Below are 27921 nucleotides of genomic sequence, written 5' to 3'. Positions count from 1 at the left end.
GCGTTATAGCGAGGAGCCTATGTTTACATATCTTACCTGTCCAAACCTGACACTGTCGCCCGGAACTGGATGACAAGCGAGTGTCATTGGCCATGCGCTGTACCGCCTGAGCAACAGTCACAAGATATTTCGCAGAAAACGGCAATAAACGGATATAAGGATTTTCACCAGAACACTAGGCTAGTTAATTCGCTCGACTCCACACGCATCTGATGAACATGGCGTATTTGTTGAACCCGAAGTGTTTTATTCCACTGGCTTTGTTGTGCCTCGGCTTTGGGGGCGTTTTCGTCAAAGGTAAGTGCGATGGATTTCCGTGTGATTTGCCTGCTGTCTGTAGTGCTCGACATGACCAGTACGTTTCTGAAACCCCAAATAATATACAGTTATGTGTTTATTCATTCATGTTTCGCATTAGTTAATTTGATTCGGTGTCAAGTGATTGAAAGATTTCTGCTCGCTGAGGCAGACGACACATTCCTCATCAACACTTGTCTGATGGATGACGCCGCCTCTCTTCGTGTTTTCCGTTGTGTGGTGCAATATTGTCTCAATGAATGATTAAGAAGGCACAGTTCTGAGTTTATTGACCAATTTATCCGATTCTGTACATACAGTTTGAGTACACTGTACAGTATATGAAGTCGTTCCAGTGTCCTCGTTGCGATGTTAAGTTTGTAATATACTCACTCGGGTACATTTTGTTAGAATTTCTTTTGAAAAACAATAATAAAAAATAATAATATTCCATACGTTCAGATATACCTCTATTTTACATACATTTGCTTTTGATATATTTATTTTATTTTATAATATATTAATTTTACTTATTTGTTGTTTTTGGAGGGGGTGGGTGAGTGGGTGATTTAAGGGGAAGTCTATACATGAATTACTGATACCAATACACAATACACAAAGTTTATACTTATGATGTATGGTACCCGTAAAGATACGGGTTAGAATTTATCTTCAGTAACCTATGCTTGTCGTAAGAGGCGACTTGAATAAACCTCTCTCTCTCTCTCTCTCTCTCTCTCTCTCTCTCTCTCTCTCTCTCTCTCTCTCTCTCTCTCTCTCTCTCTCTCTCTCCTCTCTCTCTCTCTCTCTCTCTCTCTCTCTCACTAACGGGATCGGGTGGTCAGGCTCGCTGGCTTGGTTGACACGTGTCATCGTAACCCAATTGCGTAGATCGATGCTCATGCTGTTGATCACAGGATTGTCTGGTCCAGACTCGATTATTTTCAGATCGCCGCCATATAGCTGGAATATTGCTGAGTGCGGCGTAAAACTAGACTCACTCACTATGATGTATGGGGATGACACACATTGTTGGTTGGAATGAGTGAGTGAGTATGGTTTTACGCCGCTTTTAATAATATTCCAGCAATATCACAGCGGGGACGCCAGAAATGGGCTTCACAAATTGTACACATGTGGGGAATCGAACCCGGGTCTTCGGCGTGACGAGCGAACGCTTTAACCACTAGGCTACCCCAACGCCACTGGAACACTGCAATGCGCAGTGAACGAATATATGTGTAACCGGATAGATAATTTTAACCTTGGTTGGAGGAAATAAATAAATATATGTTTGAGATGACCACCGACTCGAAATGCTTCACAGTACAATAAATCATGTCAAGCGTCATCGTGTATTTTACTGTGAAGCATTTCGAGTCGGGGTCATCTCAAATTTGTATATATTTTTAAAAAATCTTTAATCCTCGCAAATACACGAGGGCCTGTGTACAGTGATAGTAATATGCGTTGTAGAGACTGCTGTATATTATTTGAAATACGGTCCTGTCACAAGCAAATATCTTTGTATCTGTAACCCAGCGATAGATGTAGACAATGCTTAGGTTCATCGACATCTACTGATAACGTTGCTAAATAGGAGGTAAGTAGGTTCTTGTGTTGGTCTGTCTCACTGACCCTGAACCCATCATTTACCTTCCGCCCACCTCTTCTGCAGTGCAAAGCCTTAAGCCCTAAATGAAGCAGCAAGTGTAGAATTAACTCATGTTCTGAATACAGGACGGTGGGGGGGGGTGGGGTGGCATAGTGGTTAATGTGTTCGCTCGTCACGCCGAAGACCCATGTTCGATTCCCATGTGGGTGAAATGATATGATAACAATATCATGATAACAGCTCATTATATAACGGAGAAAACGGTGTTCTTCATAAGATATATACTACACACACACACACACATTTTAAAAGTAGTCTTAGACACGCGCCTTTTCGCACTTTCCTCAGATATGCTATTCAAAACAAGTTGAAGACCACCCAATTATTGTCCTGTTACTAAATGTAATATGTAATATTACATCGGATGGTCATTAACTTGTTCTCAGTAGTAGTGTAAGTAAAAACCGCGAAGAAGTCGAACAGAGCGATCTAGCGATAACAGGTTACCAACCTCCTCCTGTAACCGGCGGTGGGGTAGCCTAGTGGTTTAGGCGTTCGCTCGTCACGCCAAACACCCGGGTTTGATTCCCACCATGGGTACAATGTGTGAAGCCCCGTCGTGATATAGCTGGAACAATGATAAGCGGCGTAAAACTAAACTCACTCATCTCTTGTAACTAAATGTAACCATATTTTGCAGATAGAGATTTTGTATTTGACGTTTTTATATGTTTGGAATAAAATGGAGGTGTCTTATCTAGAATTAGTAAAATGGGATTTCAATTGTTGGCGATATTCTTGCTGTATAGCTGGTTATCGTGTCGCCAAGAATGCTACTCACTTAAGAAATCGATAGAGGTATATTTTGGCGAAGTCATCGATTATTATCAACACGCGGAAAAGGTTAATGAATCAAAGATGCTTAAAGAACGTTACTGACAATATAAAACCCATTTTATAAGAATATCATCATAATGTCGCCAGTGTAGGTTCCCAGACCGAGTCTAGCTAGGTGATGCTAATCAGGAGAAATGGAAAAATACGTAGTGAACTTCCACCACGTGGCTTGGTCTCGCTAACCTAAACCTTCCAGAACGTTCTTGGATGAGTCTGTGTTACCAGCTGAAGCTGAGATCAGCGCTTGAGGTTGGAACATCGATCGGTTTCCTTGAACGACTACTCCGTGTCACTAGCAGGTGGTATGTGACGTACGGATACTTACACTCCACTCACACCTGTCTGATGCATTCGTCACTAACAGGATTAAATTAACACACCTTTCTACCGTTAGAAGTTCCAAAGAAAGACAGACATATACTCCCTTACAGTGGCTCTAGTTTTCATATCTGAACCTTGTCTTCGGATGTTTTTGATTTCCCGTACTTAAATAGATGTGAACTACATACGCACACGCACACAGACACACACGCACACGCACACGGACACACACACGCGTGCACAAACATTTTTGGTCTAGTGTCCAGTGGATAGAGCGTTTGTCCGAACACGAACAGTGGTTCGATCCCCGGACCAACGCGACCAGAAGACGGTTAAAAGACGTTCCGTGCTGATTCTCGGCATAACAGGGGTTGAAATAACCCATTGCCCGACGTCCGAGTCCAGTGTTTTTTCTGTCGGGCAAGCAAATTTGTATATGATGCTGTACCGGTGTCCAGTTGACTTTCCGATGGTAATTATGTTGTTTATTTAAAAAATCAACGAGAAAATGGCCGGTATAGTGAAAAAATTATCAGGGCAAGTGATTTTACATGTGCCACTGTACCGGAGTACACTACCAATTTTAAAAATTATTTCCACCCTGCATAAAGGGATAAACAGTATTTGTCTGCTCCAAGGCTGTATATAGTTTCATCAGAGGAGTATCCATGTTTATCTGCCCAATGGTATCTCAGTAGGTTAGCAATATAAAACCGGCATTAATCTGGATTAGTTCAAGCAAACGCATGCACGCGTACACATATACACGTTAAAGTAACAAGCCAAGTAAACAAGTGCACTTGATATGTACTAAAGACGTCTAATATTAGGTGTGTTTGTTTGTTGTTTAACACCTTATTCATGGCAGTGTGTAGATGATCGAGACATGCACGAGCTCGTTTCTAAGGTATTGAGATGGGATGACATTCAAAGTCAAAGTCAAAGTCAAAGATCTTCATTATACATGAAGGCCACCGGCCCATATGCAGTATTTATGAATTTGCATAGATTTAATAATGCTTCATTTGAGCAGAAGTTAACAGGCTTTTGAATATAAATATATTTGGAATGCGGTTGTAAATATGTGGAAAATAAGATAATCTTTCTTCAGAATAATATTTGCATACTGAAAGAAAATGGAATTCATCCTCTATACCGAATTTACAAACAGGACATGTGCGTAGAGATGCATCAATATTTAACCATCTTCCTTCGTTTATTTTTAATCGTAATAGGCCTGCTCGGAATTTTATAAGAATATTACGATATTTGTTTTCATGTATAACACTTAAATATTTTTCAGGTTCTAGTAAACTCTTACATTCTCTATACAAATTGTAGCGTGAACTGTTGTCGAGAGAACAATGCCCAGATTGGTAAAAGATATTTACACGTACATCTTTAAAACATCTAAGAAAATCAACCTTATTGCCTACACTTTGTGCTAACCATACAAAGTATATTATGAATATGAGAAGCATAATTATTTTGCCCAATGTTATCTAAATATTCTGACATGTCATATGATTTTTTGGGTATTCTACCAGAGTGCATTTCTGTAAGTTTTGACCAAGATGTTATAACTCGACATAAGGCATTTATGGGTTGATAAAGGCAGTTATATACCTGATCTTCATAGGGGACTGTCAGTAGTAAATACTATATACACTGGCTTCCGTCCACAAAAAGTTAACAAAGCCACATTCAACTTCTCTCTCCTTCCCAGAGCTCCATTGCGGCAAGTGCCTCGCTCGTCACACCGAAGACCCGGGTTCGATTCCCAACATGGGTTCTGTCTGTGAAGCCCATTTCTGGTGTCCTCAGCCATGATTTTGCTGGAATATTAATTAAGGCGCTTGCCACGCACCTGGACTATTGCTAAGTGCGGCGCTGAACAAACAAAACCAATCCAATCTAAAAGCGACCTATGGTTTGGCATGAAATGCATGTGGACCCGTTTTTTTGTAAATATCTCTTCATCCAGTGATCCAATCGATCTCAAACTGTGCAAGTGGATGTTTTGTCAGACAACCTAATCACATTGTAAATCACCGATTTTATGCATTGGTATTAAAGAATCTGTCTATGTAACTGTCAACAAAATAAACAGCAGAACGCAGACGGCTTGCAGAGGGAGGGAGCCAATGACCTGGAACAGCGGCAGTGTTTGGTCATAAAGGTCAACGTTCGTCAATGTAGGTCAGCTATGCACGTGACAGGTATGAAGAGGTGTCACAGGTCGTGAATAGGGTAAGATGGGTGCCAACTGTTAACCATCATACGGAGTTTGTTTCTCTGAGTCGTTCAACATTAACCACAAAACCCATTAGTGAGAATTATTCTGTAGGTTAAAATCTTTAAATTTGTAATGTTAATGTCATATTTTGTTTGTGCAGTACCTAAGTGGAAATGCATTTAAAGAACACAGAAAGTATATTTACACTAAATCATTAATCGGACCACCTATGGTTAGAACTCAACAACTGTTAAAGCCGCGTTCCCTCGGACACAAGCACACACAATCATGCACACTCATTGAAGAAAAGATACAATGAAGACAAAAGTGTTATGTTTTGATGTCGTTCACATTCCAAATTAAGCAATGCATTTCTAATAGCTTTAAGCATATAGATAGTTAATATTTATATTTTCATGATAATTTTATGTGAAATGAGTGTTTCATGTTACACTATAAGTCGTTGGAATTAGTCAGTGCTGTCATTGTTAAAAGAAGTTATATTTCTTTGAGCATATCTGGCTGGATACTATTATTATCTGTAAATATAATAACAGAATTAAACTTCATCAAGTTCACTCCATTCTTCCACAGAGGAGTCATCAGTGTTCAGACGAATGACAACTGGATTAACTGTTTGCTCCTTCAAGCCATCTTTGAGCCAGTACTCTTTCTCCACCTTCTTGACATGTTCAACACATGCATGCCAGCGTGCAATGTCAATGTCACATACAGCAGTGTTGACAATGTGATTGACATCATTCAATTTGAATGATTGTTTTTGCCGGGCCACTGTACTGTTAAGGTCTCCCCAGATAAGTTCGATTGGGTTGAGATCACAGTGGTACGGTGGTAATCTCAAGACCTTATGGCCGTGTTGGCGTAGCATGTTGTCAATGTTATATGTGGCCGGAGGTTTGTTAGGTTTAATCAAAGAGTACAACTGTGGATTAGTGGCCTTCATTGAAAATTGTATATTGTTATTTGTTAGTCATTGCTGCATATCTGACTTCTTTGTATTGGAAGTTGGGCACCTATTGTTTGGATCTCGAACACTGCGATAGGGAGCATTGTCCATGACAACAAGACTTTTGTAAGGTAGAGCTGGCAACAATTGTTCCTCAACATACTGTGTGAAAACCGTTGAGTTCATTTCTGTATGATAGTCCCTACCATCTGTGCTCTTTGACCGAAATACCAGATCACACCCAGGTATGAATCTACGTTGGGAACCAGCATGAAGAACGATTAAACGTTCACCTTTGCCTGTTGGTATTTTCCTACCATCACTGGGATCAGTGGGTAGCCACTGTCTGGCAGCAGTATGGTTTGCATTGACCCAGGTCTCATCCAGATATATAGGTTCGAACCCATCCTCTCTTGCCTGCTTAATTTCTCTCAGATAGTTACACCTTATTTTCACAATATCAGATCTCTCACACATTACAAGTTTCTGGTTTGCTACCTTCTTGTGCTTGTATCCAAATTTGAGCAGTAGTTTGCTTAGCATAAACCTAGAAACATTAATGTCGTGATCCTCTGCAAGGATGTGTTTTAACTTTCTTGTGGACAGGTGTTCATTTCTAGCACATAGCCGGCGACTGACATCTCTGATGACCCTGTTGTCAAAAGAATCTAACTTTGGATGCCTACCTTTTTGTACAAGGTTTTGTTTCTTGGTTGTTGGTTTATCTTTCACAATTTTAGCACGATGTTCTTTTTCATGCCAAGAGCAAAAGTTGTTTCATGAATTTCATGAAAACCGACACCTTATAAATCGGTTTGCTACGTTTGCTCTCTTTTTAAAAACAATTCAACACATTTCTAATTAAACGTTTAGCATCATCTGAATAAGCTTTCATGATGGCAACTAGAAGTAGTCAATGTGAATGATCCAAACGGTCTATCACTGTGCAGTGCACAGGTAACTATCATGAACTGCACGTGCATTTACCTTTATGAACCGACCGCCTCCGTGGTGTAGTGGTTAGAGCGTCCGCCCGGAGAGCGGAAGGTCGCGGGTTCGATCCCCGGCCGCGTCATACCAAAAGACGTTAAAATATGGTACTTGTTGGTCCCTGCCTGGCGCTCGGCATTAATGGGTACAACAAGGACTGGTCGGCTCGGAGTCAGTATAATGTGTCTGAGTGGGGTATTCATGCCTCACTGCGGCATGGTATCTCAGTGGGCTAGCACTATAAAACCAGCTTCAGTCTGGGCTAGTACAAGCAGCCGCACATACACATACACACGCATGCACGTCGTCATATGAGCGAAATATTCTCAAGCACGACGTTAAACCCAATTTCACCTCACCTCACCTTTATGACCCAACACTGCCGCTGTTCCAGGTCATTGGCTCCCTCCCTCTGCAAGCCGTCTGCGTTCTGCTGTTTATTTTGTTGACAGTTACATAGACAGATTCTTTAATACAAATGCATAAAATCGGTGATTTACAATGTGATTAGGTTGTCTGACAAAACATCCACTTGTACAGTTTGAGATCGATTGGATCATTGGATGAAGAGATATTTACAAAAAAACGGGTCCACATGCATTTCATGCTAAACTTTTTTTTATAAAACCCTATTTACTCTCTAGCCAGGAAGAAATCCCAATGTAAATAAGTTGTATAAGCGATATAATGTACTCATATACAGAAATAAGAACATGCGTTGGACCTGATCCAAATACAGATCCCATTGATTTTGGTAATACTATCTTTTTTCCGGGTGTGCGATTTTTCCTCGGTTTAACTGTTCAAACGGTCCCAGCTCCTCGATATAGCGCTGATAGGCAATACAACGCATCTTGTGGTAGAAATAGGTATTGGGTATGTAGCTCTGACATCATTATATGCTGGACATCAACCTCACACAATGATTATCATCTTCTAGTAAGTCTTTGTTCTTATAAAATAAAATACAAGATTTTGATGTCTTACAATAACTACAAATATTCATTGACAGTTAAACATTATGAGAGCTTCAACGAAACCGAGAAACAGCCTTTCTAAACTAGTATATACACACACATAAGTGTGGTAATAAAGTAATTATGAATAGCGTTCATTGTGTCCTTCCGTCCGTCCTTCCGTCCCGAAACTTTGTCCGGAGCATATTATCTCTTCACGTTTTACACGATAGGTTCACCAAACTTGACACAGTACTGATGTGTTGTATTCGATCAGAACTGATGTGTTGTACTCGACCAGTACTGATGTGTTGTGCTCGACCAGTACGTGTATGTTGTACTCGACCAGTACTGATATGTTGAACTCGACCGGTACTGATGTGTTGTACTCAACCAGTACTGATTTGTTGAACTCGACTGGTACTAATGTGTTGTACTCGACCAGTACTGATGTGTTGTACTCGACCAGTACTGATGTGTTGTACTCGACCAGTACTGATGTGTTGTACTCGACCAGTACTGATGTGTTGTACTCGACCAGTACTGATGTGTTGTACTCGACCAGTACTGATGTGTTGTACTCGACCAGTACTGATGTGTTGTACTCGACCAGTACTGATGTGTTGTGCTCGACCAGTACGTGTATGTTGTACTCGACCAGTACTGATATGTTGAACTCGACCGGTACTGATGTGTTGCACTCGACCAGTACTGATTTGTTGAACTCGACTAGTACTGATGTGTTGTACTCAACTAGTACTGGTATGTTGTACTCGACCAGTACTGACATGTTGTACTCAACCAGTACTGATGTGTTGTACTCGACCAGTACTGATGTGTTGCACTCGACCAGTACTGATGTGTTGTGCTCGACCAGTACTGATGTGTTGTACTCGACCAGTACTGATGTGTTGTACTCGACCAGTACTGATGTGTTGTACTCGACCAGTACTGATGTGTTGTGCTCGTTGTATGTTGTACTCGACCAGTACTGATATGTTGCTCGACCGGTACTGATGTGTTGCACTCGACCAGTACTGATATCTTGTTTCGACCAGAACGAGTATGTTGTAACCAGTCGACTGGTACTCGACCAGTGATATGTTGCACTCGACCAGTACTCTCGACTGGTACAGTACTCGACCAGTACTGATGTGTTGCACTCGACCAGTACTGATCTGTTGTACTCGATCAGTACTGATATGTTGTACTCGACCAGTACTGATATGTTGAACTCGACCGGTACTGATGTGTTGCACTCGACCAGTACTGATTTGTTGAACTCGACTAGTACTGTTGTGTTGTACTCAACTAGTACTGGTATGTTGTACTCGACCAGTACTGACATGTTGTACTCAACCAGTACTGATGTGTTGTACTCGATCAGTACTGATGTGTTGCACTCGACCAGTACTGATATCTTGTTCTCGACCAGAACGAGTATGTTGTACTCGACCAGTACTGATCTGTTGTACTCGACCAGTACTGATATGTTGCACTCGACCAGTACTGATTTGTTGAACTCGACTGGTACTGATGTGTTGTACTCGACCAGTACTGATATGTTGCACTCGACTAGTACTGATGTGTTGAACTCGACTGGTACTGATGTGTTGAACTCGACCAGTAATGATATCTTGTTCTCGACCAGTACGAGTATGTTGTACTCGACCAGTACGAGTATGTTGTACTGATGTGTTGTACTCGACCAGTACGTGTATGTTGTACTCGATCAGTACTGATGTGTTGTACTCGACCAGTTCGAGTATGTTGTACTCAACCAGAACTGATATGTTGTACACGACCAGTACTGATGTGTTGTACTCTACCAGTACTGATATGTTGTACTCGACCAGTACTGATGTGTTGCACTCGACCAGTACTGATGTGTTGTACTCGACCAGTACTGATATCTTGTTCTCGACCAGTACGAGTATGTTGTACTCGACCAGTACGAGTATGTTGTACTCGACCAGTACTGATATGTTGCACTCGACCAGTACTGATTTGTTGAACTCGACTGGTACTGATGTGTTGAACTCGACTGGTACTAATGTGTTGTACTCAACCAGTACTGGTATGTTGTACTCGACCAGTACTGACATGTTGTACTCGACCAGTACTGATGTGTTGTACTCGATCAGTACTGATGTGTTGCACTCGACCAGTACTGATTTGTTGCACTCGACTGGTACTGATGTGTTGAACTCGACTGGTACTGATGTGTTGTACTCAACCAGTACTGGTATGTTGTACTCGACCAGTACTGACATGTTGTACTCGACCAGTACTGATGTGTTGTACTCGATCAGTACTGATGTGTTGCACTCGACCAGTACTGATATCTTGTTCTCGACCAGACCGAGTATGTTGTACTTGACCAGTACTGATCTGTTGTACTCGACCAGTACTGATATGTTGTACTCGATCAGTACTGATGTGTTGTACTCGACCAGTACGAGTATGTTGTACTCGACCAGTACTGATATGTTGTACACGACCAGTACTGATGTGTTGTACTCGGCCAGTACTGATATGTTGTACTCGACCAGTACTGATATGTTGTACACGACCAGTACTGATGTGTTGTACTCGATCAGTACTGGTCTGTTGTACTCGACCAGTACGAGTATGTTGTACTGATGTGTTGTACTCGACCAGTACTGATATGTTGTTCTCGACCAGTACGAGGATGTTGTCCTCGACCACTACTGATATGTTGTACTCGAACAGTACTGATGTGTTGTACTCGATCAGTACAGATGTGTTGTACTCGACCAGTACCGATCTGTTGTACTCGACCAGTACTGATGTGTTGTACTCGACCAGTACTGATGTGTTATACTCGACCAGTACAGACAGGTTGTATTGTTCCTGCTATAAAAAAGTACTGTCGGAAATAGAAAAAAACTGTATTTTCTCATTTATCTCTACAATTTATGTAGTTGATATGTGAAAGTGTGAAATATTTGTTAAACTAAGTTCGGCCTAACTACAGTTTTGGTGGTAGAGAGCTAGGAAACGGAGAAAAAGGACTTTACTGAGGGGAAATTAGTGCAGAAATGAGCAATGCAGTTTTTTTCGAAGTCCAAAAAGACTTATTTGGAACAAACCATGGCTTTATGCAAATTAGTGTGCGACGATATTGTATTACAATGTATTACAATCTGAAATTAGACGTAGATTCATTATAAACGATAGCTGACGTAAAAAATAATAACTTTTATGCCGAAACTATTAAGGATGTAGCTGCCATGCAGTCTCACTGTCACTATGAAAAGAAACAGATAGGAGGGGCCGTCTCAAAGCAAAACCTGGGGTCGGGCTTGGGGATAGAGATATCAGCTAAGATAAGATAATCCTTTAGGGCAATTATACTGGGGAGGTACACGGCATAACAATTTACAAATAATATCCAGTCCTGTCGATCTTCGGGTGGTCATGCCACCTATATACTACGATGCGTTTCTATGGTTTTCGGGTATCATACTCTTTTACATATCTCAACATAAACTATATGAAACTATATGAAAGAAAGACACGTAAGATGTTAATCAATAGATGAGACATAGTCATCACACATGAAAAAGCCCAAAATATCTTTGAGATGACCCCTTGTGCCTGTAGGCAGCACGTGCATTTCATGCCAGGTGAGTCGACGGTCCGTCGTCATACCTGGCTGAGCGATCTAATTGCCATCTATAGTCTGATCTATTGTTTTCAGCAGCTATTCGTATTCTTTCTAAGTTTTGCCCGATTTTACGAGTAAACATGTTTTTCTGGATATCGTACTACACATCCCACTGAACGCCCAGTTAGGCCGAAGTGGGTTATTTCGACATATGCTATTTGCAATTGTGTAAATTTTAGGGATACAGAGTAACAGCCTAAAAACAGTTTTTTTCTATTTCCGACAGTACTTTAAGATATATTGTGTTCGGGGATAATTTGAATACACAGTGCTTCCTGCCCCAGTTCCGGTATATCCATATATGCAAACCTCCAAATTTCCTAGAACTTCGCAGGGAAGGAAATCGTGCAATATAATTCATAGTTCAACAATCTATTGTTTTCAACAATCTCCGTGCAATTCGCTTTGATAACGCTATCAGTCATTGTCGTACAGGTATGTTGGGGTGGACAAACAATTGAACTGATAACCGCCACGCGTCTAATCTTACACATGAACGTGAATATCAATATATGTTTGGGACTCCTAAATTAGAGAATTGCTAAATGTCACACATCTACCGTATTGTCTCCAAAAATACCCGGTCGGAGGCAGCATAAACACAATGTTCTCCCGTGAACCGTTGTCCGAAACAATCTCAGTGCTAAGGTGATCGACTATACCTTAACATAGACCTCTTATGTTGCGCAACAGCACCCTGACCCCGGTCCAAAAACGATCCTAAACTATGATCATATGCTCATGATGTTGATCACTGGATTGTCTGGAATATTGCTGAGTATAGCCTTGAACGACAAACAAACTATAATTAGCTATATAACTACACGTATCTGTGAAACTGTTTGAGGTGAGTTATATGTCATACATTTCTAAAAAAGATTGCTAATCTACTTCAATTGAATATATCTATGGATTCGCAGAAAACACAAACATGATTTAAAACCCGACTTGTTAAAATGACTCGTGGTTTGTATTTTCGCTTGGAGATAGCGCAATGTATTTTAAATGAGGAAGTACGATTCTTCAACATGAAAAACCACTGACATCCATACGACTCGCACACAATCCAATAGTAACTCTCCTGATAAGTACTGTATCTTTTTGTATACCTTTTCAGCTCCATCTTTTCCAGATGAAACATTCTATATTTTGCGGGTTTTTTCGGAGGGGGTGGGGTCCGATTTCATACTAAATGGAATTGATTTTGGGCGTGATTTGATCGTACAGGAATTTCAAAGTATATGGGACCTGATATGGGTCTTGATCAGGTCACCCTAGGGGGACTGGTTTAATCCTGCCAAACCTGGTCTCCAATTACCTTCGGGTTTAGGACCCGTGAAGATCCGGGGTAGAATAGGTCTTCAGCAACCCATTCTTGTCATAAAAGGCGACTATGCTTGTCGTAAAAGTCTACTAACGGGATCGTGTGGTCAGGCTCGCTGACTTGGTTGACACATGTCATCGGTTCCCAATTGCGCAGATCGATGCTCATGCTGTTGATCACTGGATTGTCTGGTGCAGACTCGAATATTTATAGACCGCCGCCATATAGCTGGAATATTGCTGAGTGCGGCGTAAAACTAAACTCACTCACTCACCTTCGGTTTTGGAAACTTGTTGATAATGTGATATGCGCATATTGGATGAAATACGGTAGTTGTAGCGACTTAGTCTCCTGGTCGCGATGATTTGAACACACAGTTGCGACGCAGTATTGTTATTATCATTATCAGACTGATAGACGATCAGGTCGCGTACGTAGCGGACAGCTACTGTGAGCCGTCCGTCAGCTCCCGAGCAGTCGGTATATATTACCGGGTACACGTGGGTCACTAAATATTGACTGCTTCATGTAGATAGATCACACAATACATTTACAACACTTCTACAACTGCCTCAACGCGTATTGTTCTTTGATGTTCACGTAGGACGCTGTGAGAAGGAAGTAAAGGACATATCCAAATGCTCCGTGCATCAATTTTTAATTTTTTTCTTTGTTTGTTGTTGTTGTTTGTTTTGTTTTTATTTTTGTTGTTTGGTTGGGTTTTTTCCTTTTGTTTTGTTTTGTTTTTGAGAGAGACAGGGAGAGAGACTTTAAAATATGTAGCTAGTCTAGACTTCTGTAAATGAAGAAACTCTCTGGTCTCATTATGAGAGAAATAATACCATCAGTCCATGTATTCTCCATGTATGGTTTTGCTGCATTATTTGGGTGGCTAAGACTTAAAAGAACATCCGTGACAAATAAAGTACGAGCCAGTTGAACCACAGGCAAACTGTAGCGCAAATAGGGTTGCACAACAAAGAGAAAATGACCAGTCTTCCTTCGCTCGCATGTAGAATGACTGGCGATTTTTCTCTCTGTTACGCAGCCCTATTTGCGCTACAGTTTGTCTGTGGTTGAACTCACAAGTATCATCATGTATACAGAATGTACAATATCACAGATACGAATAGGTCATTAAATATATCAAATTAAGTACAACATATATGCTGTACTGAATTTCCCCTCAGTATATTCGCAACACGTGAGTGAATTAGTATGGGCTTAGAGATATTCCAGCAATGTCACATTGGGGAACAACAGAGATGAGGGTATGCTTTAACCACCAGGCCAGTGTTTGCAATTAACCCTGAAAAGCTGCAGGCTCTAGGGACCCAGAACCATTAAAAGTTCAATTTTAGGTCCTGATCAGAATGTGTATAGGCCCTATATTTTAGATACAATATAAGTAATCCCCAGCAAACAAAAATGTGACAACTAACAAAATGAGTTAAAGAGTTTAATTTCACTCTAGTGACTGAATTGTCTTCATATACAACACATTATGAAAACTAGAAATTACTGAATGGTATTTTCTGAAAATTAATACCCTTAGTAACTGGGTTGAAAATGCTGCCGGCCATAAGGACCTTCAGAAAATAACAGCTGTGGAACCGAGTGGTTTTCAGTCGGCTTCGGGCCTAAGGACTCACGTTAGTTTCGAACGCTGCACTAGGCTACCCAACGGCCCCCGTAATACATGAGAATTTTTAAGTTTAGGCTTCAATATACGTGTTGTATTTCAACCAATTTGTAACTGGTGCGATTTAATCGTTGTGACAAGCACATGTTTATTCGTAATGCACGTGCTTAGATTGAATGGATAAGCTTAGCGTCTTGTCAGTTAACTATCAACTGATTACAGGTAGTCTCCTGTTGAAACAGTAGCCTGGCGTCATAGAATACTTTAAACAAAGGTAACGTGGTGCTGATTATCTATGTCATATTTCAGCGGCTTCAACTTCCGTGAATCCAACAGGCAGCACAAGTGACCACTCGGGTACCACTGACCACTCCGGCACAACAGACCACTCCGGAACCACTGACCACTCCGGAACCACTGACCACTCCGGAACCACTGACCATTCCGGAACCACGGACCACTCCGGAACCACGGACCACTCCGGAACCACTGACCATTCAGGTAATAACGATGTCCTTAGCGTTAAGAATAAATAAGATATGTCATAGAGGGTTATTGAATGAATCTCTCATTATCATTGTTTGTCCAACTGAAGCTGTCTGTAGCTACTAGAAGTTCTTTGTAATTATTGATGAAAATTCTTTAAAAATCCACTTCACGTGTTGCCAGAATCTGCAGCTTATTTTGAAAATTCTACAAAATTCCATTTAAAAAAAAGAACTCTGACGCCATAAACTTTGAATTCAAGTTAGAATTGGTTTTCAGCAACCCATGCTTGTTGTAAGAGGCGACTAAAGGGTTGGGGTGGTCAGGCTCGCTGACTTGATTGACACAAGTCATCATATCCCAAATGCGTAGATCGATGCTCATACTGTTGATCACTGGACTGCCTGCCAGACTCGATTATTTACAGACTGCCGCCATATAGCTGGAATATTGCTGAGTGCGGCGTTAAACAACAAACAAGCAAAACCGCAAATAGCCATTTACCGATCTACACCACGGCAACAGACAGCCTCAGGGGCGGTGGGGTAGCCTAGTGGTTAAAGCGTTCGCTCGTCACGCCGAAGACCCGGGTTCGATCACAGGCCCTCGTGTCTTTGCGAAAATTAAAGATTAAAAAGAGGGGTTTTATTAGATGACCCCCAACTTGAAATGCTACACAGTACAATACATGTCATAATGTATTGTACTGTGAAGCATTTCAAGGCGGGGGTAATCTCAAATGTTTTTTTTTTTTTTAACATCTTTAATCCTCGCAAAGACACGAGGGCCTGTGGGTTCGATTCCCCAGATGGGCACAATATGTGAAGCCCATTTCTGGTGTCCGCCGCCGTGATATTACTGGAATATTGCTAAAGGCGGCGTTAAACCAAACTCACTCACTCACTACAGACAGCCTCAAGTTGGACCCTTGAAATGAACTCGAACGTCTCTATCGAAAAAGATTAAACAGGATGTATGTCGATATACATTTCATAGTTTTGTGGTTGATGTCAAAAGCTGTAAATAATAAATGCTGTGTACGTAAAAATTAGTTATAGATATTGGTGTATACACTACTAAAGTTTTGATAGGGATAATTAGATATGAGATGTAAAAGTCTGTATTGAAATATACTATTCACACTTTCCTAAGGATCAAATCATGGATTCAACAGAGAACTATTAAGTGGGGACAAATTTGGTTTAAATACCTAAGCTTATTTAGAGCTGGATCCTAGGTTTCAGTATGTCATTGCATCTTGTGGATCCTATATCTGCTATTGACATGTGTTGTTTATTTGTCAATGACTCGTTCCATGATTTGCAAAATGGTTGACTGGTGCCATGAAAACCATTTTCATGGTTACTCCTGTATCAAGTGCATAAGGTTAGATTAAAGTGACTATTTGCCTAATGAGGGGTTACCATATTATTATTTATCCAGTTTTAAATGGATTCAATTTCAAATTATAAATCTACGTTTAAGTAAAGTTGTGAATTTTTGTGATCCTTAGCAAAGTGTGAGTAGTATATGAAAAAGTCATTTTTATGTCGTGGATACAGACAAATATCCTAAGCAAACGTGGTGTAGTATGATTATGAATTCCATACCGTAGAACCAAACCTTGCTAAAGTTGCTGTCATAAATCATATGGAGATTCTGTTATATTAATGAATATTACATGATTATGTCTTTTTATTTATTTATTTATTTATTTATTTATTTATTTATTTATTTATTTTTAGTGTTAGTGTTAGTGTTTTATATTCGTATATAATCAAGAACTACTGATATATTTTATCTGTGAAATGTCAGCACCTTCATTCAGTTAGTTTTATGTTTGTTCTTTTGAGATTTTTATGCACAAAGCTTATCTTCTCTTTTGTTGCTCCGGTTAAAGTCTTGCTTACAACTAATTCATCTGTCTTTTTGACAATTCCCTTTCTTTATCACCTCTGTAGCCGACATCACTAACACTGTGTATGCTCAGTCTTCGTGTTAAAGTAACAACAGAGTTGTGTCCCTTGGCACGCTAAACGACACTGCAGTGGGTCCGACACGGTTCGCGCCGTTTCTAGGTTTGCAAGCATGGTGCCTCTACATTTCACCAAAGTAGTTCACATCCAAGACTCGCAAGTCGCAACAAGTCGGGCCTCCCTTCCTCATTATGCTGACATAACTGCAAGGATGTTTAAAGCAGCGTTATTTAAAGCCTACTCGCTGGTTCACGGACTCACTCTTTATACTTACTAACCTGTTCGGGTGCACTTAGCAGTGGTTATTTGTCCCGCGTTATAACCTTTGAATATAATTCCACGTTATGGCATGCCCATGCATATACGACTACGTGGCCTAGATATAAGAAATTCTTTATGAACAATCCGTCCGGGGCGACGAATTAGTCAATAGAAACAGGTCTGTCTGGTTTAACGCTCAACCAGGAAGTATTATTACTACAAACAATGACCATATGCCGATGTATGGTCTCTGCTACAAAGGTGTGTTCGTGACTTCCCTGTTACGCCACGTGACACGAGGTCACAGTGACATATGTAGGTAATACAATGGACGTATTTTACGCTATTGAGTTTCATTGTCACTGCCGTAGACTATCTTTTACCAGTTGCTACAGGTTCTATTTTAGACTAACAACTAGTCTCTGAAATGAACATATTTTACTGAAAAAAGTTTATAGTAAAACAATAATATATATAATGAAAAGGAGCCCTGGGGAAATCTAGACTTGCCACATTTTCTAGACTTGCGTGGGCTTTCTTGGATATATTTGCTTCAGGGTCTGTACGACAGACTAGTTCTATTTGTACGACAAAAAAATGGCAGTGTTCAATTGTGACTGGCTATTGGATAATCAATTGGCTTCCGAAAATACTGAATATATATTACGTTTTCGGCAGTCCTCAGCGGCGTAGCTACCATGAAGAAAAGCCCGGGCTTACACATGATTGTTGCTGAAAAGGTTGCGCAAACCCTCAATACTGTCTGAATATAAAGCTTTGCGACCTATCGGGTTTACACGAAACAATTAGCTTCCTACGCGCCTGGTCCTATCTAAGACCACCCTCAATTGGCCACAGTGACATTTGTGCGACAAGAGTTGATACAATGGACGTATTTTACTCTGTTGAGTATCATTGTCGCTGTCACTGACTAGAGGTGGGTATTGCAGAGAATTTTCATATTGCGATATATTGCGATGCGAAAGCATGTATTGCGATATGTATTGCAATATATTGCATGAAGTATTTTTAAACAAAAAAACTACTTATAATCGAGTTACTTCTTGATTTATAGGGCAAAAACACAACAAAATCACTAGGCTTGATTAAGCTTTAATAACAACTTTTAATCATGATAAAATAAAAATGTGAATAATATTTGGCACAAATGAAACAAGGACATATCCGAAGATTTCCGAGTGTTACGAAGTTTTCCGAATGTTACGAAGTTTTCCGAATGCAAGTCAAACTCCGGTTTTCGATCAGCGTATCGCAATACGTATCGTTTTCATGTCTGAACCGGTAAATACCGGTAAACCGGTTATATTGCGCAGCCCTGTCACTGACTATGGTAGATTTTCCTACAGTTTCTATTTGTACAACAAAAATACACATTTGTTTTTACAAGATTCAATCGTGAACGGTTATTGGAGAATTGGTTTCTGTAAAATACTGAATATGTAGTGCTTGTTTTCCGAAGTTTTATTTCATACTTCCAAAAAGTACAATTCATTCAAATTTGATTAATTGGCCACAGTGACATTTGTGTAACAAGTGGTAATAAAATGTACATATATTTCGCTGTTGCGTATCTTTACGTGTCGCTGACTATGTTACACCATACCATTTCCTATAGGCTGAGTTTTACAACAAAACGTGCTGGCAGTTGAAATATGTTACAAGATTTAATTATCAACAGGTAATGGATACTTGCAGGTTTCCGAAAATACTGAATATTATCTGCTTCCGGCAGTTCATTTTACGGCTCCTACAAAATACGATACACAGTGGGCACAGTGACCGTTTGTGGCAAGATGTGACATGTACGTTTAACTTTCATCATTTTCTTATATAATTACGTCATTTATATAGGTTCAACAGCATCGAGTCCATCCTCGCCAGCAAGTAAAGGTAGCATAGCGTCGGTCTGAAACGACCACACCCACGTCCTACACCTGCATAGCTTGTGCATTATTTATGCGTTTTTGAAGTGACAATTTCCTGATTTTCCACGTAATTATTATATCGTGACGTTTTGATTGACGTCTTTCAACTTTGTTATTGCATGTCTAGGGCCAGTGGGAGGCCTGGGGGTATACAGTTGCTTGCGCAATGTGACCTTGAATGCGGAAGTTAAAATATTTCTTTGTTCATCGCACAGAGCCTTCTTTGTCTATTGTGCATGTAAGCACACGCAACTAACCCACTGCGGTGAAATTGTCATTTCGGAACAAGTTTGTGACCTGTAATGCATATATTCCATATAACCATGGCCTTCTTGTTTAATCACTTGGTTCGCTGATACACTCCCCACTGGATCGATGGGCGATAGGTGACAAAATTATATGAATTTTCAAGCAGCTTATTTTGTTTGTTTGTACTCAGCAATATTCCAGCTATATGGCGGCGGTTTGTAAATAATCGAATCTGGACCAGACAATCCAGTGATCAACAGCATGAGTATCGCTGTACGCTGTGTCAACCAAGTCAGCGATCCTGACCACCCGATCCCGTTAGTCGCCTCTTATGACAAGCATGGGTTGCTGAAGACCAATTCTAACCTGGATCTAACCATGGCATATACCCATGAATATCCTGGTTTCCAGGAACCAGGCTTGTCGCAAGAGGCAACAAATGGTTGTGTGGGTAGATTGCTACCTTATTTGAAGCATGGCATTGTATCCAGATTGCCATCGTAACCCGATGCTTGTTATGCCAATCATCGGATTGTCTGGTCCAGACTTGATTATCTATTTACAGATCGCCTTCATGCATCTGAGGTATTGCTGAGTTTAACGTTCAAATAGTAATGATAGGAAAAATACCCCCAAAACATGTCGGTAGACAAAGTGCTTAAACACAAACGCCAATACAATAACATCAAAATCTCATTGCAATGACGCTTGGTTGCACTGACGCTTGATTGCACTGAAGTTTGGTTGCACTGACGCTTGATTGCACTGACGTTCGGTTGCATCAGGGATACTCTCTTGATTGCACTGAAGTTTGGTTGCACTGACGCTTGATTGCACTGAAGTTTGGTTGCACTGACGCTTGGTTGCACTGAAGTTTGCTTGCACTGACAACTGGCCTTCCCACTACTACCTACGTGATACACACTACTTCCACTGTAACACATACATTCTCCATTCCAGCTGGTGTGGAGCTGCTTGTTTCTTTCAATGCATACTACTCAAAATAAGTTAGAGATATGCTGATCTTGTTCACGACTATAATTTGTCTCGACCCGTAACAAATTGATGATGGTAGAAACATTATGAAATACTCTGGTGTTCTTTAACTTTTTTCGAGTGGTATATATTTGATGTTGCTGGAGTGACCGTGTATTGTTCTCAAAGGGATTTCTGTGTCCGGCGATAGTGAGACAAGTAAAGGGTCTCTCTCAAAATGTGAATGTTTAGGCGATGGGCATAAAAACAATTCAAACATATAACTCAATACGTTTTAACGTATCATAACTGGTTGATTGGAGAAATTACATAGGGAATTTATGCTGGCAGGGAACAACACCGTTTTGATTGATTAAACAGAGATGTTAAATCACAGAAAACTGACCTCTGATTTAAACAGAGATTTGACACCTCCTATGGTTCTCCAGAGATGGCGTTTATTTTTCTTGTTATCATGAAGATCAATATCCGGTCGCTCGAACGCAACATCCCCGACCTTCCTTCCTTTCCCACCTGTCTTAATCGCACTGGAACGTTGATGGTGGATTTCGACAAAGGTATTGTATGTAGGTTTATTACTATAGATGGCACTTATTTTAATAAGTGGTTCACGAAAGCAGCTAACGAAACGGTTTCACTTACCCATTAACTACGACAGGGACAACAGAACCCATGACAACGCTGAACGGGACCACAGTGAATCCCAACGTCACTACCGAGAATCCCAACGTCACTACCGTGAACCCCAATGTCACTACCGTGAATCCCAACGTCACCACCGTGAATCCCAATGTGACAACTGTGAATCCTAATGTCACTACCGTGAATCCCAACGTCACCACCGTGAATCCCAACGTCACTACCATAAATCCCAATGTCACTACCGTGAATCCAAACGTCACTACCATAAATCCCAATGTCACCACTACCGTGAATCCCAATGTGACAACTGTAAATCCCAACGTCACTACCATAAATCCCAATGTCACCACCGTGAATCCCAACATCACCACTGTGAATCCCAACGTGACAACCGTGAATCCCAACGTCACTACCGTGAATCCCAATGTCACCACCGTGAATCCCAACATCACCACTGTGAATCCCAACATCACCACTGTGACTCCCAAAATCACGACCACCGCCATCAATCCAAACAGTAAGTATCAACAATCGCACGAGCCTTGTAACCAGCTGACTGTTTCGTAACTTGAAAATCGAAGTTCATACAGTTGTAAGATAATGTGACTTTCAAAGCCAAAATCAGTGAATTTAATCCATGACAGGATCTGCTGATCGTCGTCGCGTATCTGTTTACGCCCCGATTATGATCCTTGGTCCAACTTGGCAGCACAAAATGTATCGGGCAGTGGGGTAGCCTAGTGGTTAAGGCGTTCGCTCGTCACGCCGAAGACTCGGATTCGATTCCCTACATGGGTACAATGTGTGAAGCCCATTTCTGGTGTCCCCCGCCGTGATGTTGCTGGAATATTGCTAAAAGCGGCGTAACACCAAACTCAGTCAGTCATGTATCGGGCAGTGGGGTAGCCTAGTGGTTAAGGCGTTCGCTCGTCACGCCGAAGACTCGGGTTCGATTTTAGTGTACCCCGCCGTGATATTGCTGGAATATTGCTAAAAGCGGCATAAAACTTAACTCACTCACTCTTTGATTTATCGCACAGGTAGAATCTTGTGTTCACAATGGGCTTTTTGTGTTTTGAAGGCCTTTACCCACCAGTGCCTTTCGTAATAGGAAGTCGGGTGCTCAGGCTCGCTGTATTGATGATACATGTATTATGATAATTATTAGTGATGTGAATCACAGGATTGTCTGGTCCAGACGCATTTACATACAGACCGCCGTTAAAAAAGCCGAAGTATTGCCGAGCGCGGCGTGAAATATACTGGGAAAATGTGATGCAACTGAAATATAAAACTGTTCGCTGAGAAAATGGGATGCAACTGAAATATATAACAATTGTATTGTGTACATGATACAATACTGGTCGGACTCTTATGTGAAGTACGAACATGTATGTAGGACGTCCATATTGTTTAGATCGTTTTCTATACCCATGAACCGTATGACGCTGCACCTGCTCTCTTTGCTGCATCCCCGCCCCATTTGTTTGTGAACCTTTTAGATGCGGAAGAAAAAGTCCATCCGCCACACATCCAAACATAAGAGATACGTTGCCTGTACAATTCCTAATTTATTAATTGAATATTATTTACTATGCATCTTTGTTTCAAACATGCAAATGTGAAAAATGAAAAAATGTAACTTTCATTCTGATAAGTTTATTTCTGTTTGTAGTGTTCACATTTCAGGTAGGGTCCAGATATCCCTATGTTCTTCATGCTTCCAGAATTCAGCTCAGTCTCCAGGAGGCAGGGGTGTCCCTGTTGTCTTAGGCAGCACAGAGTTTTGTCCCTTTTACACGCCAGAATCCTACGATCGTGGGTTTGAATCCCGAATTTTGTCTGTAGGTTTGGCAGCACCACGCCCGGGCTCATTTTCAGGATTTCATCCAACAATACTCGGGGCGTTGGGGCATTCAAATGGTTAAAGCGTTCGCTCGTCACGCCGAAGACCCAGGTTCGATTCCCACACGGGTACAATGTGTGAAGCTCATTTCTGGTGTCTCTCGCCTGGATATTGCTGGAATATTGCTAAAAGCTAAAGTAAAACTAAACTCACTCACTCCAACAATGCTCCGAATTATCGTGATGTATCTAGAATAATGTTTAGACTCAACTCACTCACTCTCTAGTCGGGGCGGTGGGGTAGCCTCGTGGTTAAGGCGTTGGCTCGTCACGCCGAGGACCCGGGTTCGAATCCCCACATGGGTACAATGTATGAAGCCCATTTATGGTGTCCCCCGCCGTGATGTTGCTGGAATATTGCTAAAAGCGGCGTAAAACCAAAACTCAGTCAGTCACTCACTAGTCTAGTGGTTAAAGCATTCGCTCGACACGCCGAATACCTGGGTTCGATTACCCACATGGGTACAATATGTGAAGCCCACTTCTGATGTCCCCTGCCGTGATATTGCTGGAATATTGCTAAATCAAAGCTGCGTAAAACCATACTCACCCACTCACTCACTCACTTGTCTAAGTTTTGTAGTTCAGTTAGAACAATAACAAAATATTTCTGATTTTTCAACAGCGACCACAACTCCACGCCCGAACACAACACCCGAAACCCACAAATTCGACGGCGGCTCCTTCGTGGGTGGCATAGCGCTTGGTGCCGGCGTCCTTGGCCTTTGCTTCGTGGTGTACAAGTGTTACGTCATGCGCAAAGCGGGAGGCAATAGGTATGACAAGATGACATAGACGACCAGTGCAGTGTATATTTGCGGAACCGGAAGTGACGTACACGAGAAGTTATAGAACACCGATTTTTCAAAAGACTATCGTTGATATGTTTTAAAGAAAACTTGGGTGTTCTTTAGCTTCAGTTGATTGATGTATGTCGTCAACAATTAGAGTAGTATATACCATCAACGAATTTAATCAAATCTACAAAGGCTGACGAAAAATTAGCCATAGGATTACGGGACATATTTTATAAATTGTTTATTTGAATCATGAGATTTGAGAAGATACATGAAAATCTGCCCCGAAAAATATTTTCGTATTTTTTTTTTTGAGTACCAAATCATAAAAAGGTTGAGGTCACAGTAATCCAAGGTAAACAATCATACAATCTAAGATTTTATAACATTTTTTGGTATTTTTATCACCTTTAAATCTGACTTTCTATACCAATATAAATTCATGCAATGGTAATAATTTTGTTTATGAACTCAATATTGCGTTTTGGGATACACTAATGTATCTCCAATAATTATTAACAGAAATTCTAGTCTCGGCGGGTTTAGTGCTATACTTTCCGTCTTTCCTGTTTTTCGGTGATATTATTTGAGTCACGTTACTCTATATCATGGTGACATTTTTGTGGAGCCATTAGACAGTGTCATGTGTATTCCACGACAGTTTGGGAAAAGATCGTATTTAGATTAGATTATATTTTTTCTACTATTTCGTGATATCAGTGTGTTACACACTTGTTAATTCCACTCAGAACATGTAATATTTGTTTGTTTGACAAATTATTATATTTGACAAAATACATGACAGTCATACATAACTTTGCCACCAGACAGGGAGAAGTTAAAATGTACTATACACTCGGTGTGAATATTGCAGGGTGTGCTGGTTGTCGAGCAACCAACACTGCTTGAGTATGGTGACAGTTTGATTAACAACTGAAGAATATGATTCTGTCTATTTAACACTGATTTGATAACGAAATATAGAATGAAAAGAATTCGAGTCAAAATGCAAATACCTGCCAAAAATACTCGACCGAACGCAACCACTGGTTCATCCCATGCACATGTAACACATGCCAGGTCGGTGTGTAAAAATGGTTTTCCATATGCAACTGAGCAAACTGAAAACTGGTGAAGGAGAAAATGCTATGCTTTAATTACATGTCATATCTCCTGCCCATCACAATATTGTGTACATTACTAGCTTAAGACAATGCTGCCTGTCGCATATGCCAAGGGTGTTAGTTGTATTTTGCACCCCGACTTGTGTAAATAAAGATATCGTATTTTGTTCCTTTGTGTATACCTATGTTCATGTTTTCACACAGACAACCGCCATACGCTCATTTTGATTGAGCGGGTTGACGAAGGTATTGTATGTGACGGCCATCTCAGCACTTTCGATTTCTTTACTAAATTTATCTGCTCGCTTTTTAGTAACGGTTTTCATCCATGGAAAGCTCTTAATGTCTTGCCCTTGTAGTAGTGTTAACCATGAGCGGATCCATCAGGCGGATGAGCCTTTAAGCCTATTCACCGGCGTTTAAAAACCAGTCTCTTCGTTCAAGAGGGCAGAATTTCACTCTTCAGTGGTCACTATTTCGACTAGCCTAGTGGTTAAAGTGTCGGCTCATTCGGCACACTTGTTTGATTCCCTAAATGGTACACATTAACCACTTTTCATATGTATTCCACTCTGTTAGGGAATGTTGCTTAAATTGTATAAAACTGTACTCAAAGACCCCCCACCCCTTTCGTAAAAGCTGGATCCACTCATGGTGAACACATTCATTATCTCATTTGCAGATATCTACTCCGTACATGACCTTAATATTACTTTGTAATAATTTGTATAAGTTTTTACAAGAAAGGCGGTATATTTTGTACAATATGTGTATATTGAGACAAACGTGTACTTGGACAGTTATTAGAAGTAATTCAATACGAGCTGCCACAAGTTGCTGTAAATCGAGTATTTGATGGTACAGCTTGTTCAGCTTGACCTGAGCTACTCTACATATGCATGACGCGGAAGGTCAAAAGGCACAAACGGCAGGTCAAGTTAACTTCATTAAAAACGGGAGCAGAGAAGGTTATTAATGCCTAAAAGCCCGAATCGGAAACATTAAACCATCTCTAGCTTCCCTTTTAAAGATAGTTAGGACATTGCTGACGATTTCTCGACACTGAGATGTCAAACTGCGACCTTGTCTCGGCTGTTGACAATGAACTGACAAAGGGGCACCCCTTCACAATAATGGACCCAACCAGTTGTGACACGGTCACGCAGTGCATTAGTATTCACTTGATCAGGTCAAGCTGAACAAGCTGGAGGTGTCAGTGGAGTTTTCTCCCCTATAAGTTCCTGACGTACAGCGCACCAGGATCCCTTTGTTTTATATGTAAATAAAGCTGAAATTGTTTTGAACTATCTTGTTTTCACATTTTATAATAACTTTTTATAACTCACAATATTTGTTCACAAAACGCTTATAAATATTTGCTGAACAGCATACACTGAATTAGCAATAACTTTAAGCTTATTTTGTTCTGTTCTGTTCATTGATAATTACAATGATGTATCTTGCGTTTAATATATTCACCCTTTGATCACACTAATTTGCATCAAGATATACCAGTATCTTGTTTCACCGTCTAACATCATGCATTAATGCTAATCCCGCAGTGGTGTTAAAGCTGAGATGTTAACATCATTTAACGCCATTATAACATCATAAAGCTGTTTCAGTACTTTCTTTCTGAAATAGCCAGTAAGAAAGTTAACTGTTTCGATAAGGAGCCTCTCGTTCCTTTACATGTTTCGGGGTGGTGGGGTAGCCTAGTGGTTAAAGCAGTCGCTCATCACGCCGAGGGCCCGGTTCGATTCCCCACATTAGTGTGAAGCCATTTCTGGTGATGTTACCGCTTATATTTGGAACTTTCTTCAACTTTAAAAGATCCATCTGAGGGAATACAATTGTGAGAGGAATTATGTTTCATTGGATCTAATCGATTGTTATTGTATAATATCCCACTAACTGGGTTTTTCAAAATTATGTTAGGGCTACGATAATCAGCTGAAACGGTGATTAATGTTTGGCTGAAATGGCAGCCCCGGTATATGTAATTCAAGCCTTTCAACGGCCTTTCAACGGCGTGGCCATATCGGGACTGGAGACACTAGAGTCTTTACCAAAGCCTGTCTTTAATAGCTTCAACGAATAGTATTATGATTGTATAATATTCATGTTATGTTTTTCTGCGTGTGAAAGCTTGCGGCGTGAATGTGTTTCATCTGCCATATATTCATGCATTGTAATGTTTGACTTCGGCCAAAACGTACAAGTGGAAACGTTATTAGCCTTTAGTTTGAATAACCCATGTACATACTGCCTGTGGTTGACGCGCAGTTCACAGATCATCATTACCCAGCGTATAAAATCCCCATCCGTTTGAGTGGCGGTGGGAAGCCCAGTGGTTAAAGTGTTGGTTCGTCAAGCCGAAGACCTAGGTTCGATTCCCCACTTGGTTACAATGTGTGGAGCCCATTTCTGGTGTCCCCCGCCGTGATATTGCTGGAATATTGCTAAGAGCGGCGTAAAACCATACTCACTCAATCACTCCATCCGTTTGATAGAATGGATATGAGACGCTGGATAATACAGACTGCGTCAGACCCTATGTATTTGTATTTGGAATGATATTTGTACAGTTTGAGAAAATATCG

The 27921-nt window shown here is 40.7% G+C and overlaps 1 protein-coding gene across 3 annotated transcripts; it reads left to right on the top strand.

Moving 5' to 3' along the window:
- The first annotated feature begins 14 nt into the window (after nt 1-14).
- LOC124262833 (sialomucin core protein 24-like) lies at nt 15-25951 on the top strand. 3 transcript variants are annotated; one of them, XM_046697400.1, is made up of 6 exons: nt 15-297; nt 15246-15437; nt 19532-19570; nt 21509-22009; nt 24023-24173; nt 25523-25951. In XM_046697400.1, exons 1-6 carry the CDS (start codon nt 213-215, stop codon nt 25548-25550), a joined length of 996 nt encoding a protein of 331 aa, XP_046553356.1. In that variant the 5' UTR covers nt 15-212; the 3' UTR covers nt 25551-25951. The 3 variants fall into 3 exon arrangements, with proteins under 3 accessions (XP_046553356.1, XP_046553358.1, XP_046553357.1); XM_046697402.1 differs by lacking the exon at nt 19532-19570 and having other exon boundaries at nt 16-297; nt 15246-15319; nt 15392-15437; XM_046697401.1 differs by lacking the exon at nt 19532-19570 and having other exon boundaries at nt 19-297.
- The last annotated feature ends 1970 nt before the right edge of the window (nt 25952-27921 follow it).

The sequence above is a fragment of the Haliotis rubra genome, unplaced genomic scaffold (assembly GCF_003918875.1).
Source record: "Haliotis rubra isolate DU_JTF1 unplaced genomic scaffold, ASM391887v1 Scf858, whole genome shotgun sequence".
Lineage (NCBI taxonomy): Eukaryota > Metazoa > Mollusca > Gastropoda > Lepetellida > Haliotidae > Haliotis > Haliotis rubra.
This window is presented reverse-complemented; position numbering and strand designations above follow the sequence as displayed.